At 42.5% G+C, this 16,693-nt stretch overlaps 2 protein-coding genes across 2 annotated transcripts; both read left to right on the top strand.

The window, feature by feature from the left end:
- The first annotated feature begins 10,100 nt into the window (after positions 1-10,100).
- Positions 10,101-12,794, top strand: LOC130467338 (uncharacterized). Its single transcript, XM_056835826.1, has 2 exons — positions 10,101-11,297; positions 11,385-12,794. The coding sequence occupies exons 1-2, from the start codon at positions 10,101-10,103 to the stop codon at positions 12,792-12,794; spliced, it is 2,607 nt and encodes an 868-aa protein (XP_056691804.1).
- A 170-nt stretch (positions 12,795-12,964) lies between these two features.
- On the top strand, positions 12,965-14,449 carry LOC130467337 (uncharacterized). Its single transcript, XM_056835825.1, has one exon. It carries the CDS (start codon positions 12,965-12,967, stop codon positions 14,447-14,449), a length of 1,485 nt encoding a protein of 494 aa, XP_056691803.1.
- Positions 14,450-16,693: the final 2,244 nt, after the last annotated feature.

The following is a 16,693-nucleotide window of genomic DNA, read 5'->3' as shown; positions in this document are numbered from 1 at the left end:
ATTTATCATGTATGATATAATATGAGGATCGCCAAAAATTTATCGTATGGCTTTAGGCATGACGAACATATACCAATCTCTATTGTTCTAAGTAAAGATCAACTAGATTGAGATCAAGAAAAACTTATGGTACTTGAAAAGAAACATAGAAATAGATCTTGATTCAAGGAAATAAAGATATGCTATATATCAATGCTACACGCATAAACACTGGCAAAGGATCAACCATTGGCAAGGACGAGCTAAAACACGTCGTGTTTTGAAATGGCAACATGGATTTAAGACCATGAGTTGTTGCGTGGTAAATTAAATATTAATTTCTATGTTCAGATATACAGATGGAAAGTCTTCCACCTATCTGTGAACTGCTTGGATAAGAAAATCTAAACAAAGCATCACTAGCAACCTATACAGTTGAAGTAAAAGTAATTATTGCCTAAGAAGAAATCAAACAGAATTTTTTGTGTTAATAAGTTCTTCACTGAACTTGGGTAGATCACATGTCTTCTAGTTTTATGGTTCTTCATTGCAAAATGCGTAGAACCACTCTTGAAGCAAGAAAGACTAGATCACAAAATAAACATACTCAAAAGATCTGATCATCTTATCTCGAAAGGCATTCAATGAAAATGATATTAAGATTGGCAAAGCATGATAACTAAACCTATGCAACAAGTGAAATACAACATTCACATTGTGGCACTGGAAGTCAAACATAGTTTTGAATTCCATTAAATGTTTTAAAGATGGGTTCGAGGCCCATGGTTGTAAAACACTGGGGTTGAACATTTATCATGTATGAAATGTATTTTCATATTCCATTTAGTCTTGGTTTAGTATTAAATGATGAGTCCTTTCAATTTGACAATATATTCAAGATAGACTGTCAGGACCAGTTCTGTGACTAAGAAATGTCTATCAAGTGAACTTGAATGTCAAAAGTTGAAAATGGTCCCTGGTCATAAGTTTTCTATAAAGGTGGACGCATACAAAACGCTAGACGACTAAAATGCAAGATGAGTGGTAATTATGTTTCTTGAACTATGTGGAAATGGCAATGTCGCAATCATTTGCATAAATACTTACTTGAGAAGATTAGTATCGGACAGACCTATGAAACTTTATTGTAAGAGATGAAAATCTGTCATAAGTAAATTTCCTTACATTATTTGACACTAATCCTCAATACCTGAGTGATTTGAGATTACTTGTTTGATAACTGGTTACTTTGACGTTGTCAAGCGTCGCACCGTAAAAGGAGAGTATAACGGCAATGCTCAGGTAATCACCTATCAAACGAAGTCTAACCTCAAGATCACAAGATTGGGATTGTCCTCCCATAAATCGGGATGAGATGCTGAAAGTTGTACAAAGGCCACTCGGAGAGCTAGAAACTGAAAAATGCATGGCCGTGCTCGGATGAATCATAGGCTATGATTATTTGTTTATTTGATCAGTTGAACTCTGAAACCGAGATATACCTCTAGACATAATAAGGATGACTACACTTAACTTATGTTCATGAGCAAGCATCAAGAGACAAAGGAATTAGGCAATGCACACTTGTCCCTAAGGACAAGTGGGAGACTGAAGGAAATAATGCCCTTGGTCCAAGTATGCATTCAATGCTAAGTCTAATAAATGCGGTTCAATATTAATTAATTAAACAAGTTAATAAATTCAATGAGATCAAGTGAGCTGAATGCCTAGCTAGAGGCCGCTTCAGTTCAAGTGGAATTAATAATATTAATCAACAGCTTACTCTTGACTGAACCCTTAGGGTCACACAAATAGTACGTGAACGGATCAAGTATTTAAGTGAATATATTATTCATTAAATACTCCATTTATAAACATTCGGAAACGACGGATCTCAGTTCTAGTGGGAGCTAAAATCGTCAGAAGGAAAAATATAGAATGCTCCGGAAAAGATGATATTGCCGGAAACAAAAATATGGATCATGACTGAAATATAAAAATTATCCAAGTCGTAGATGTTGCCGAAAACGGAAACATGGTTCGTATCAGAAAATATTATCGGAAATAGAAATATTGTCGGAATCGGAAATATTGTCGAAATCGGAAATATTAACCGAAACGTAAATATTTGTTCGAGTCGGAAATAAATTCCGGAATCGGAAAACGAATCAGAAGCGCGACGTGCGTACGCTCGACGAACGAGCTTGTGAGACGCAAGGCCCAGCGCAAGCGCCAGGCCCGGCGCCAAGCAAGGCCGCGCGGAGCAGCAAGGCATGGGCCGAGCAAAGGCAGCAGCGCCCACAGCGTAGGCCGCGTGCTGCTTGCTGCTACGCCCAGCGCGCATGGGCCAAGCAAGGCAGCAGCGCCCATCCGTGGGCCTCGGGCTACTTGCTGCACGCCAAGCAACGTGGGCTTAAGGCCACACGTGCAAAGGCTTGGCCGGCCAGGTTTCTTGCGAGTCAAGTAATCGTGTGTTTTCCTAATTCTACTAAAATTAGATGTTTAGGGTAAATATGAAATACTTAGTGTTTGATTGTCCCTAGAATTCTAATGTTATTAATTAATTAGAATCCTAATGGATTTAGTTAATCGATTCCTAGTAGGATTCAAACTCCTCTATTTCCACCCTATAAATATGTGGTTCATGATCACAATTTATAATGCAATTCAATATACTATTCTAATACATTAAATTCAAGAGAGAATTTAATACTTGCCTAACATTATTGTGAGTTTCCCGAATGCACATAAAACCTTAGAAATATTCTGGTTGGTTGAATCTAAGGCGGATCCGAACGTGTTGTGGACTATCTACGGAGGGGCGACATTTGGAGTCATGTACTTATTCTTGTTCGGTCAAGAGCAGCTAGGGAAGGCACACATCACATTGTATGTATACTAATTATGCTAATTGACTATGTGGCAATTAATTTGGATTCCTGGCTTTTTGGTTTTTCCGCATGAATTATATTGTTTATATTATTCATAACCCTACACTAGGTGCTAATGTGTCTGTCACGCCCTTGTCTTTCTGTACGAAATTAAACATGGGTGAGTTGAAAGTTACCAATATTACTCTCCAATGGCCGACCGTTCTGTAAAATACCCATTAGGTGTTTTAAAAGATGTTCCCGTTAGAGTAGGTAAATTTTACATACTTGTGGATTTTGTTGTGCTGGATATGAAGGACACCCAAATTCCCATTATTCTAGGTAGACCCTTCCTTCAAACAGCGGGGGCGATTATTGATGTCAAAAATGGGAAATTGACTTTGCTTGTGGGGGATGACAAGGTGACTTTTAATCTGAATAGTGCTTTAAAAAGTGTCATGCTTGAATAATAATGATATCGTATTTATGTAATTTATTTTGTTGTTCGAGATAACACCTCCCAGATCCTTAATAGGGATCCTTTTGAGGCAGTTCTTTGTTGTGAGCCTTCTGCAGGTGATGGTAGTTCATGGAGTGCAGAAGTGGATGCTCTGGAGTTAGCTCTTGAAGGTGAAGAGCTTGGACCTGAAGAGAACACCAAGATGTAGAGGTTAGTTCGACCCGTATGTTCTGTAAAAGAGGTACAGAAGCCCAAACTCAAACTGTAGGGAATACTGTTGGGGGTGTTTTTTCCCGCTTCCTTTAATGGGGGTTTTGGCACGCGGCGGTTCGTTTAGAGAACCGTTGAATTGTTTTTGCATCTCGAAGGAGTCGCCACCAAACTTATTTTAGGTCTCGTTTGGGAAGACCGCACAATGACTCTATTTTTGGATAAGGCCTTGAATCCTTGAAATGGATGGGTGAGATCCGGGCTCGGGAACGAAAATGCTTATTCGGCGAGCTTTAGAAATATTCAAGTACGTTGGCACAACATTGTTTCGAAAATAAACCCTAAGATTAGACTATGTGGGTTTGCAAATTAGAACAAAATAGAATTTCTAATTGTACGGTGGTCACTTTGCTTTAAAGATTGATTTAAGGAACCTAAGGCCGGTTTGTCCAAAAATATCTTCGTTAAGCGTGATGTAACCTTTGTATTTTGATGTATTTAGCATGTTGGTGATGAAAGCGATAAAGCACATAAAGCAACATCACAATACTAAATAAAGTGTGGAATTAGTAAATACAAGACCCCCTAGAAAAGGACTAGGGAGTAGGTCCACATTGCCTAGAAATGGACTAGGCAAGTAAAGGTGCGGAATTGAAAGTGCGAAATTGAAATTGCGATATTGAAATTGCGGTATTGAAATTGCGGTATTGAAAGTGCGATATTGAAAGTGCGATATTGAAAGTGCGATATTGAAGTTGCGATATTGAAATTGCGATATTGAAATTTGTACTTGGGGACATGAGATTCGAACGCCAAGCGGCTCCTTAAAAATAAGTGCGCCCGACACGAATTCAAAGCCAAAAATCTCAACTTGGGAGAGGTTGCTCAACCAAAATGTCCTAGATTTTGCATATTGAACTTGAAATTGAAAGCTTGAATATTGAAAGCTTTGAACTTGAAAGGATTGAAACTTTGAACTTGAAATGATTGAAATTTGAAAACTTGAACTTGTATATTGAAATTTGAAGACTTGAACTTGTAAAAAATGGAGTTTTGAATCTCAAAAGATTAAACCTTTAAATGCTAAAAGGTGTCATCTTTGATTACTCCATGCTTGAAGGTGATTCTAGTTCAAAGAGATGAATGCAATCAACTTTGAACATCCTTGAATCTTGAAAGTTTGTATTTCGTATTTTGAAAAAGTTTGTATTTTTGAAAAAGCATGTATGATTGTTGCAAGTGGTGTTTTTTTTATGGCAAAAAACTCCAACTTGCTAATCATTTGAAATCAAAATAGCATGATTAATTGAAATGGGATTCGGATTTACCTAGTTAAGCTTAGGCTCGAGCTCCCATTTTCTCTTAAATTTAGGACTTTTTGTATGTGTTTTGAAGAGTTTTGAAGCTTGTATTGTGAGGAGTAATGTCGAAATTACGACGTTATGTGTGTTGTCCTCTCCTTTTTTCGAAGGAAATGAGGGGTATTTATAGGAGGGAAATGGTGCAAAACGCCAGCACAAGCCAGCGCCTGGCGCCAGGCCAGCGCTGGGCGCTGCTGACGTGGGCTGAATGCTGCCAAAAAGGACGGAAAGATGGCGTCCTTCATTTGTCTTATATGGGTGTACCTTCCTACGAATAGTAAGATATTTGGCACGTAGTGTTTGCTTGGAGGTTAAGGCTTGATTTTGCGTCTAAAAACAAACCTTTCTCGGGTTTTTGAATTCCAGTTTTACGGGACGGGGCCCGGCATGCTCGGTTTTGTGGGTCGCCGCCCGAATTTGACTTGCCTTATATGTTTTTTAGTGTAAAAGGCCTAGTAAAACCAATGGGATGGTCCACTAATTGAGATTAAACTTGGATTTTGAAATTTGATTTTGGAAGTTGTATTTTGTACCGAGTTCCGGGAGGGGAACGACCTCTAGGATTGGATTTTGGACTTTGGATTTTGGAGGTGTTCTTAGCAATTGGGATTTCCGCCTGGAGTTACTCCAATCGCCTAACAAGGATAATGGTATCGTCATCATCCCAAAGGGGAGATACAAATTAGGTGTCTACAGAAGCCCCCACTTTGACTGAGCGTTCGGTTAGGAAAGCGCATGTCAAAGTATTTCGAAAGGGACAGAGAATGGTCAAGTTGTTCTGCAATCGAGACCACTCTTTGTACGCCGATACCTGCATAAAACAGGCGTTAGAAAAAGGATAGAGTCTACCTCGGTGCGGTTGGTGATGCCTTCATTTCAGGACGGAGCTTGGCATCAAAAATTTGAATTTTCGAATCTTGAATTTTAAACTTTGATACCCGGAGTTAATCCGTTGGGATGTGCTTTGCTGGGGATAAGAGCTTTTTACTGGCCCATAAAATTTTGAATTTCGACTGACTTTCCCGGAGCTTGGGTCCGTTGGGAGTTGGGCGCCTAAGTCGTTGTATTTTTTGGACTTTGTATTCTTGAAATATTCATCTGTTTATACTTGGAGATACAGGCGTATACCCGTATTTTCGATGGATGGTTCGATGCGACGTTTGATGCCTGGTGCGGAAGACCGTAGTAGCAAAGGGCGTGCAATCAGCACGGGAGACCGCGCGCGGTAGACCTGCGCATGCAGCAGGTCAACGCTGGGCGATGGTGCGGTGCCTAGCGCTGGGAAGCACTATATGAGTGCCCCCTTGCCGTGCCATTTTGAGGCACATTCACTTGAAATTTTTGCTTCTTTTCTCTCAAAGGCCGATCAGCTCTTCCCTTGGTCTTGTTCTTGCCTTGTCCATGTAATTTTTTCATGTTTTTTCTTATGAAATAACTCTAGGATTGCATGTGGTTTTGATTTTTTCGTACTTCGAAATGATGCTTGTATGCTTAAGCTTCTTGAATCTTGTAGAAAACTATTTGATAGCCACTTGAACTTGAACTGTTGGAACTTGTACTTTTGAATTTTCGAACTTGTATCTGCTTTGGCATGGATAGCCTAGGCGTTGACGTAGAGCTTGAATACCTGCTTCGCCGTGGATAGCCTAGGCGTTGGTGTAGAAATTTGAATACCTGCTTCGGCGTGGGTAGCCTAGGCGTTGGTGTAGAACTTGTACCTTGAATTAGAGGTCCACTGGGGATTTTGTTTTGAGTTGAATTTTTTGACTTTATTTAGGCTAGTATAGGATAGCCCCCAGTTTAGAATTTTGACACTTTGTATGCTACTTGATTTAGTATGCCTCGTCACAGTCGGAGAAAGCTTGCTGAGTCGTCTGTGGTTCGAGCAGATGAGGAAGATGCTTCGGATGATGAAGCGGCTGCAATAAATGCACCAGGTGGGGGTATGGTTTCCCGAGATGCGCCTGCTTTCACTGGTGCTGGTTGGACCCCTTCCGACCTGGTGTTTCGGCCCGATTGGCACTTGTCTCAGCGGCCTCGGGCTGGCATGGTGAGTCTTGTACTGTGTTTTTGAATTTGTACTTCGTACTTGTATAGGTCTTGAGCTAACTCGTTCACCTGTAGGCCGACGGAAAGCCGTTCCGTACTTACTGGTCCTTGGTGGAGGTTCAGAGGGCCTGGCCGATTTCTGGCGTACCATGGGAGGTTCCTCGAGGAGAACGGGGAATAAGAACCGTTTGTGGGCTTTGTTGGAGCTGTGGTGAGATACCACCAACACCTTCCACATGGCATGGGGGGAGATTACTATTACCCCTCTTGAGTTTGCTATGATGACAGGTCTTCCTTTTTTCTGAGAGGAATATGACCTTTGACTCTGAGCTGACGTGGCGCTCGGCCGCTGCTAGGGACTTGCTCGGCCCTGTTGTTGACTTGTCAGAGGATGACTCTCACGCGTCTGTGACGGTGCTTGTGGATGCTATCTGTGGTGAGGGTGTGTCTGCGGAGCAGAGGGTTAGCCTCTTCCTCCTTGTTTTGATTAGAAGAGTGATTGCCCCGAGTAGGAACAGTCGGGTGCATATTAGCTTCTTGTCCGCTCTGAGGGACTTGAGAGTTGTTCCGAGTTATAACTGGAGCGGTTTGGCCTATAGCCACCTCTTGTATGAAATGGGGCGGGCCTTTGAGCATGGCTGCTCTGTGGAGCGTGCTGGAGGTATTCGAGACTACTTGTACTTTGTACTTTTGTATTTGTACGCTTGTATCTTGAACTTGACTGAGATTTTGTTTGTTCCTTGAAAGATTTGGATCTATGAGCACTTCCCGACTTTGGCGCCGGAGCGTACTAGAGATGCGGCTTACTCGTATGCTGCTTCTTGGATAGGAGCGGTGCGCGTTGGTGTGTCTTTGGCGGCTTCTCGCAGAGCTTGGAGAATTTTGCCTGCTGATAGGGTAATCTTTTGTACTGTTTTGTTTCTTGTATTTGTATTTGTACTGTTGCCTGAGTTGTCTGCTTTGTAGGTGGTATGGCGTCCTTTTGCCAATGCAGTTGTACCTGCCTCAGCGGCTCGTGCCCAATTCCTGTCTGGGCGGCGGGTTTTGCTTCCAGGGCTGTACCGCCATATGTGGTATATGGGGGAGCAAGTGTCCCTTCAGCACAGTTCAGGGGATAGACTTGTCCCCAAGGATCCGCCGTAGTCTATGCTGGCGTTGGATGAAGAGTTGGCCCGGCTCTATGCGGAGGCTAGGGGCAAGGCTGTTTGCCACTCTTGGAGGGAGTTTGTACACAGGAAGGGGAGCTATGATGACTTCCTGAGGAGGCTGGCTCCACCAGTACGCTTCGTACTGCCGTCGCACAAATTGCATGGTATCATAAATAGCTACTCCTGGTATTTCCCATCCGCCGGTGAGCTTTTGAACCTTGTATTCTTGTATGCTTGTATTCTTGTATTCTTGTATTGATTGCATGATTGTATGATTGTATGATTGTATGTAGGAGGAGGAGGTTGATCCTGAGGACATTCCTCATGCTGATAGGATCCTCCGCTGTGAGAACTCGGATGGGGAAGAGGTGGTGGAGACCATTCCTTGGGCTTCTCCTCCGCACCGGAAATCATATGATGCTGTACCTGAGCATTACGCCCCTATAAGTATTGTTGCATTTTTGAAACTGTTTGTAACTTGTATTTGGAAATTGATCTTGAATTTTGTATGCAGGCGCCTCGGGCGAGAGTGCGTCGCTGGATGCTCTTGCTTGATTCTTGGAAGACGCAGTGCGCCAAGCTGACCCGGAAGCTTTCTGGCCGGAACAGAGAGGTATCTTACTTTGATTTTGAAACTTGTATACTGGAAATTCCAACTTGGGGAAATTATTCTTGAAATTGTATCTTGTATAGGAGCGCCGTCGACACCGTCGGGACTCTGTTGACAGGGAGCCTCAGGCGGAGACGTCCTCGAGACAGGAGGGACAGAGCTTTGAGCTGGGACAGGAGTCCGGTGCTGGTGCTCTTCAGAGGCACTCTAATGTTGAGTGGGGAGCTTCCCCTTTTGTACATGTTGATCCCACCAGGCATTTATTCGGAAGTGCTAGCGGTTCACGGCCCTTTGTTCCTCCTTCCGGCTACTACTTCGGTGGAAGTGGTCCTCAGCCTTGGGGTGCAGGTTCATGAGCTTGCTACGCAGAGATGGATAGGATGCGCCAAGCTCAGATGTATGGGTCGTATCTGTATATGCCGATGCCGCCGCCGTATCAGTATTCCTCTCCTCAGCAGGGAGTTCATCCCTCCACTGGTACTCTTCGTATCTCGGAGCAGGATCCTAGTACCCCTGGGACGGAGATGGATCAGGAGCTGGAACGCCTTAGGAGGCGTAATAGGGACAAGGCACCTATGGTTGACATCACTGTTGATGATGACTCAGACTGACCCTGCATGGTAGCGAGTTCTAGCTTGCCTGGGTTGATTTTGTATAGGCTAGATTGTATTGTGTTTGTATGGCTTGAAACTTGAATTTTTGTGCGGTTTGTATGGTTTGTATGGTTTTGAACTTGAATTGGTTTGTAAAATTTGAAGATTAGCTTTTGTATGTTTGAAATTGTATGCGTAGTGTGTGCCTTGAAATTTTGTAGCTATATGCATGTATGACAATTTTGCGAAATTTTTTTTTAAAAAAAATAAAAAAGTTGCCCATTTTTTCGGGTGTATATACCCACTATAAGCCCCCACTTTGACTGGGGTTTTTTGGTTAGGAAAAGCGCAAGTCAAAGTATATTCAACTCTTGCATATGCATATGCAGACTCGACTTAGGACGCCGATCTAGGACTAGAATGCTTGAATTTTGAAAAATCGACCCGAAATCTGCCCGAAGCGTTGATCCGGACTGCTTGAAATTGCGCTGCTTGCGGCTTTAGAATCTTGAATAATGGAGGTTGTACTCTGCTGGCCGAAACACTAAAGAGTGTGTACTTAGAGTCATAAGAGAGGACGGTGGCCTCGTCCTTAGATGCAGGCCCCTGCGCCTGGCGCCTGTGAGCTGTCGTGCAAGCCAACTCTTGTATAAATAGGGAGCTTGTTGGATCCTTTCTTGCATCAATCCTTCCCTGTTATCATTGCATACTGCTTCCTATCGAAAAGAAAATATGGCTGTGTCTTTTGAAAGTGCCTTGAACGCGCTCAAGTTTTCTCTCAGCGTAGGTTAAGGCTCGTCCTCTACCTTGCGCTGGCGCCATGGCAGGGAGATCGAAAGCTCGAAAGAACCACCGTAAACCGGCGGGCCCGTCGTCGGATTCTCAGGCCAAGAAGACAAAGTCGATGGATGATCTACTTGGAGTGAATATTCTGGAGGTGGAATCAGAAACCCATAACTCGGCGGAAGATGAGATGAGTTCTGGTAGTGAGGAAGGTGAAATTCTCTCCCCCAAATTATCATTAGTTGCGATGCAAAATCGATCGGAGAGTCATAAAACGTTCTCCCCATGGCTATCTGTCATGAAATCGGGATATGCTCAGACCCCTCAGGTAACACCAATTCCAGTTTTACATTCTACTTGCGATCATGTTGCTGATAATGTCATATGCATTGAACTGGATGATATTCAAGAAGAAGTGGATTACTGGAATTCAGCTTTGATTTGTGCTGTTTTGGGTGCTAATCCCCCTTTATCTGTGATTGAGGGTTTCTTTAGGAGGGTATGGAAGGATTTTGGGGTGGACAAGGTTGTTTTGATTGAGCATGGTGTGTATCTTGTTAGATTCTTTATTATGGAAAATAGGGATAAGATTCTTGACATTAATAGACCTACTTTTGATAAGAAACCAGTCATATGCAAACCATGGCATAAGGATATTGTTGATTTCAAGGATGAGGTCAAAGTGGTTCCAATCTGGTTGCAGCTGAAGAATTTAGACCTCAAATTCTGGGGTTCTAAAAGTTTGAGCAAAATTGTCAGTGCAATTGGAACACTGGTGCAAGCTGATCAAGCTACCATTCACAGGGAAAAGCTTCAATTTGCCAGAGTGCAAGTGGAGGTTGCATTATCACAGGATCTTCCTGATACTGTGAGATTTCAGGATGAGAATGGTGATTTGAAGGTTGTGAAGGTGGTTTATGAGTGGAAACCCACTGTATGTGCACATTGCAAGTTACTTGGACACTTAGAAGCTGATTGCAGGAAGAAAAAAGCGAGGAAGAAATGGGTGGCAAAAGCTAAGGTAACCACTGAGGTTATGCTAGTGAGTACTTCCCCTGGTGTAGCTGATGACACTGTAGAGGGGGGGTTTACTTTGGCCACTAACACAGCCTATGTTAGGAGAGAAGTACAATCTCCTGTTGTGACTACTAATTCTTTTCAGGCCCTTGATCAAGTGCAACATGATGGTTTAGTAATTGCAGCAGGTGATGACAATGGTAACAATGGGGTTCTGGTTCAACCAAGGGGCTAATAGACATTAGGAAATGGAGGTGGAACCCCTCCTTCCCCTAATGGATAGAATCATATTCTGGAATGTCAGGGTATAAACAGGGGCACAAAGCAGAGAGATGTTAAATCTTTTCTGAATTCCAATAAATGCAGCCTTGTTTTTCTCCTGGAAACTAAGGTCAAAGTTCATAATCTTGGTGCTTTGTACCTAAATTTGTTTGATGGTTGGTCTTTTACCTCTAATAATATGTGTCACCCTGGAGGGAGAATAGTTTTGGCATGGAATCCTAGTGAGTTTCAGGCGAATCCTTTTTTCTGCTCTAGTCAACTGATACACGGTGATATTGGATTAAAGAATGGTAATCAGTTTGCCTGTTCTTTTATTTATGCTCACAACTCTCAGTATGAGAGGTGTGCTTTGTGGAATGATCTTTGCTCTTTGGCTGGAAAAATTAATGGACCTTGGATCCTTATGGGAGATTTCAACTGTGTTTTAAACACAGATGAGAGAATTGGTAGTGCTGTCAGACTTAGTGAACTGAAAGATTTTCAGAATTGTGTGAACTCTTGTGGTCTTGAGGATGCTAAATTCACTGGTAACTTCTATACCTGGAACAATAAGCAACTTGGTAACAACAGGGTGTTTTCAAAGCTAGATAGAGTGTTAGTAAATCAACACTGGTGTAATCAGTATCCTCATACTGAGGTCTGCTTCAAGAATGAGGGATACTTTGATCATTGCCCTGGTGTGGTTTCTTGTTACTCTCACATTGCTGTTGGTAAGAAATATTTTAAGTTTTTCCAAATGTGGCAAGAGGCACCAAACAATAAAGATCTTGTGTCTAATGCTTGGAATATTTCCTGTCATGGCACCAAGATGTACCAGATAGTACAGAAGCTAAAATCAGTTAAGTCTGCTTTGAAGCTTATGAATAAGGAGAGATATGGTGATATTGAGGTCCTAGATTGCAAAACTGCTCATAACCTCCAACAACTGCAGAATGCTCTTCATTTGGATCCCTCTAATGAGGAGTTGGCCAATCAAGAGAAGGTTGCAAACCAGGAGTATATGGCAGCTCACTCTGCTTACTTGAGTTTTCTAGGTCAAAAAGCAAAGGCAGCTTGGATTAAAGAAGGTGATGCTAACACAACTATGTTTCACAGATCTATAAAACAAAGACAAATTCATAACTCAATTTTTTCAATCAAGGATATGCATGGTAGATGGACCACCAATCCTAGCCAAGTTCCAGAGGTATTCTTAGAATATTATAAATGGTTGCTGGGCACCTCTGGGGGAAATAGAATCAATGTCAAGCAGTCTGTGGTAAATAGAGGTCATGTGGTTTCTGATACAATGCAAGCCATGCTTAATTCCCCTTACACAAAGGAGGAGGTCAAGAAGGCTATGTGGGAGATAGATGGCACCAAAGCACCAGGACCTGATGGGTTTGGTAGCTCTTTTTTCAAAGGTAGTTGGGGTGATATGGGGATGATGTAAGCAATGCCATTCTGGATTTTCTCTCCACAGGGAAACTCTTGAAGGAAATCAATGCAACAAGTATCACACTCATTCCAAAAGGGAAATGCCCTGAGACTGTGCAAGAATATAGACCAATCTCTTGCTGTAATGTCATTCACAAATGCATTTCAAAGGTGCTTTGCAACAGAATGAGAGATGTTTTACCTGATATTATAGCTCAAAACCAGGGGGCATTTGTGCATAGCAGGTCTATTGCTCACAATATTATGGTATGCCAGGATATTATTAAAGGCTATGAAAGGAAACACAGTGCTGCAGGGTGTCTCATCAAGTTGGACCTGCAAAAAGCTTATGATACAGTAGACTGGAACTTTATGGAGGAAATGTTGGTTGGGTTGAAGTTTCCCTCTCATTTTGTTCACCTAATCATGCAGTGTGTTAGATCACCCAGATTTTCACTCTCAATCAATGGTTCTTTACATGGTTTTTTTGAAGGGAAAAGGGGACTCAGGCAAGGTGATCCATTTTCACCACTTCTGTTTGTTCTATGTGTAGAATACCTGTCCAGAATTTTAACAATTGTGGGAGAAAAGGAAGGGTTTCATTTCCATCCAAGGTGTAAAAAAACTAAGCTGACACACCTGTGTTTTGCTGATGACATCATTCTGTGTTGTAAAGGTGAGTTCAAGTCAGTCAATCTGTTGATGCAAGGGTTTAAACTATTTTCTGCAACCACTGGGCTTCAGGCTAGTGCTGCTAAAACATCTGTGTATTGTTCTGGTATGCCAGATCAGGAAGTGAAGAGAGTGCTTGACATGACTGGGTTTGCTCATGGGACTTTCCCATTTAGGTATCTTGGCATTCCTATATGCTCAAAAAGAATCTCCATTGCTGAATGTTACAAACTTGTGGAGAGAATGTGCATTAGAATCAAAAGTTGGAGTGCTAAATTTCTATCATTTGCTGGTAGATTGACTTTAGTTAGCTCAGTGCTTATGGCTCTTCAGAATTACTGGGCACAGATCATGATCTTGCCTAAAAGTATGTTTAAAGTTGTAAATAGCATTTGTAGGAGCTTTCTGTGGAAAGGAACAGCTGATTCAAGTGTACCTGGAAAAGTTGCTTGGTCTACTGTTTGCAAATCAAAAAATGAGGGTGGTTTGGGGCTCACCAATCTGAGGATGTGGAACATTGCTGCTATGGGTAAGCATGTATGGTTGATTGCCAAAAAAAAGAAGAATATATGGGTTCAGTGGATACACTCAGTATACTTGAAAGGCAAATCCTGGTGGGATTATTCCCCTAAAAATGATGATAGTTGGTACTGGATGGCCATTTTCCAGATCAAAGAATTGATGAAGCAACACATTACTGAAAACCAGTTGATGGCTATCAGTAAGTACTCTATTAAGGGAGCTTACTTGAAACTGGTGGGTTCTGCTCCAGTTCATTATTGGACTAATGCTATATGGGGGAGACTGGGTCATCCTAAACACAGATTTATCATCTGGCTTGCTTTGCTTGGCAGGCTAAACACCAAAGATAGACTAATGAAGATTGGTGTCACAACTGATAGCACATGTCTGTGGTGTGGCATTGCAGTGGAAGACCACAGGCACCTGTTCAGTGGTTGCTTGTTCAGTGTGAGATGTTGGCAGCAGATTGGCTCTTAGTTGGGCATTAGTTGTACCAGATACTTACCTGATCTGGTAAACTGGTTGCATAAAAGATCAGCTACTAAATTCAGGAAAGAGGTCATGTATGCTGCAGTCATGTGCACAGTGTATCATATATGGAGGGAACGAAACAATGCTTTGTGGAATGGTCAAGTCTGCAGACTTGATAAGGTGTGTAAGGACATCAAACACCATGTACAGTGTAGAGTTTCAGCAATTTTGCCTAGAAATATAAGTCATTGGGATCATACCTGGTATACATCCCTTATAGAGGGATAAGTGGTTGTTTTTGGCCTTGTTTGGGCCTGTTTTGTCTCTTTCAGTGGGCCTGTCCACTTGATCTATAGGCTGTAAATTGTTTGTTGATATATATATACCACTCTACTTGCTTAGCAAAAAAAAAAAAAAAAAGGGAGCTCGTGGCTGGATTCACTAGGCAAATTGGAGAAAAGGGAGCTTGATGGCATGCATCTTGGGGTGCTCGTCTCTTTCCGATTTTTAAAATTGGATTTGCACTTCATTCTTGCTGCTCTGGAGGCTTGGGACCCGAATCATCATGTCTTCCGCTTTGGAAATAATGAGGTATGTCCCCTCCCTGGAGGAATTTAGTGCCATATTGGGGTGGCCCTTGATGCTGGAGCCGTGCATGCCTAGTGTTGAAGAACACTTTTTTCTTGAACTTTGAAAGGTATTTGGGCCTGAAGCCCCCACTTTTGAGTGCTTTTGTATATGGCAGAGGGGTGGATTTGTCCCTCTTTGTCACCTACTTTGCTGGACTTGATGTTCCCAAAGTTTTCCGCTTGAGAGCCTTGAGTTTTTGTATATTTGCTCGCTTCCTCTTTTCGAAGCAGAGGTTTGGCAATGGTGATGCCTCCCTAATTGAGATTGTAGAGCAGTTTGCTAATGGTCGGGACCCAATGCCGCTCATGATTGGCGAAACATTGATGGGCCTTGACATGCTGAAGTCGGACCCCTCTTCATTGCCGTCGGGAAGTCCGGTATTACTCCAAGTAAGGATCTGGAGCCTTCTCTGTGTTGTTGAACTTGTACTTGTACTTGAATTTTGAATGTTGAATTTTGAAATGTGCTTCTTGTATACTCCCCAAGGTTTGGCTTATGCAGAGGCTCATGTTGGTGGCACCACCGGAGAACATGGCGAGCTATAGTAGAAAAGGATTCACTGTGTGGCCCATGGTGTATGGCCGACTTTCATTGGATGAGTAGAGATGCGCATTCTCTGGGATTTAATCTTGTATAAGGTAGGTAGTTCCTTGGTGGGGAATTGCTGCTATGAAGCTTGCCCCTGGTTCTGCTGCTTTGAGGGTGCCAAGCCTCACAATGCTAGTCTTCTACTCGCCTGCTCGAGTGATGAGACAATATGGCTTGAAACAGGAGATCCCGGAATGTACTGAAGAGAACCCCAAACCTGTTGCGCTGAATGCGAATCGACTTGAAGTTTGGAGGCGGTATTGGATCGCCAAACCATTCTTGAGTATCAGTTCCCACCTGAGGCAGTTGCTCTGTCTGCGGGGTACATTGTATGAATGAGAGGCCTAAGCCAGAGAGACATTTCTCTCTCCGGACCAGCTAGTGTCCGAGGTTCTAGAGCTAGACGTCCTGCATCAACTAACTATGAGGAAGGTGACGGGAGTATGACCCATCCCGTGCTTGACCGTTCGGAATCCAAAGGAGGTTCGTCGTCCTCCTGTCTTGGAAGGCTTGCAAGTTCCTTCTCCCGCCGCTTGGGCAAGGGGAATATTGATGATTGATTGCGGGAGGAGTCAGGGGATAGTACTCAAGGTGCGAAGACTCAAGAGCATAGTCGCCCGACCCTAGATCTTTGTAGGCTAAATGTGTTTGAAATTGTATTTGAAGGAATTGTGTTTAGAATGTGTTTGGAAGATGTGTTTGAAAATTTGTTTAGGAAGAGAAAAGGCTTTTGAACTTTGCTTCACTTGATCCTGACTTTGTATTTGAATTAGCTTTGAAGGCCTTAGGGCCAACTAAAGAGATATTGTGTTAAATTCCGCTTGAACATGCTTTGCTTTGAATTGGCACATTTGGAATAACAACAACAACAATTTGAGTTTTGAAATTTTATTTGATTTGACTTTTAGGAAGCCCTTAATTGAGGAAATTTTGAATTTTTTTGTATTAAAGTGGCCGGGCCTCGAAATGAGGTTGCCTACGTGTCCCATTAGGGAATCAGGCCGGACGTAGTTCTGACTACCTTACAATACC

This window comes from Spinacia oleracea, chromosome 2 (genome assembly GCF_020520425.1).
Source record: "Spinacia oleracea cultivar Varoflay chromosome 2, BTI_SOV_V1, whole genome shotgun sequence".
In the NCBI taxonomy this organism is placed as follows: Eukaryota; Viridiplantae; Streptophyta; class Magnoliopsida; order Caryophyllales; family Amaranthaceae; genus Spinacia; species Spinacia oleracea.
The sequence above is the reverse complement of the archived record's forward strand: the minus strand, read 5'-3'. Positions and strand labels throughout refer to the sequence as shown.

Excerpts from the sequence above, each read along its gene's own strand:
- LOC130467338 (XM_056835826.1), top strand. The coding sequence starts at position 10,101 with ATGGCAGGGAGATCGAAAGCTCGAAAGAACCACCGTAAACCGGCGGGC. Across the intron at positions 11,298-11,384 it reads ATGGTAACAATGGGGTTCTG|GGTATAAACAGGGGCACAAA; the intron begins GTTCAACCAAGG and ends CTGGAATGTCAG.
- LOC130467337 (XM_056835825.1), top strand. The coding sequence starts at position 12,965 with ATGAGAGATGTTTTACCTGATATTATAGCTCAAAACCAGGGGGCATTT.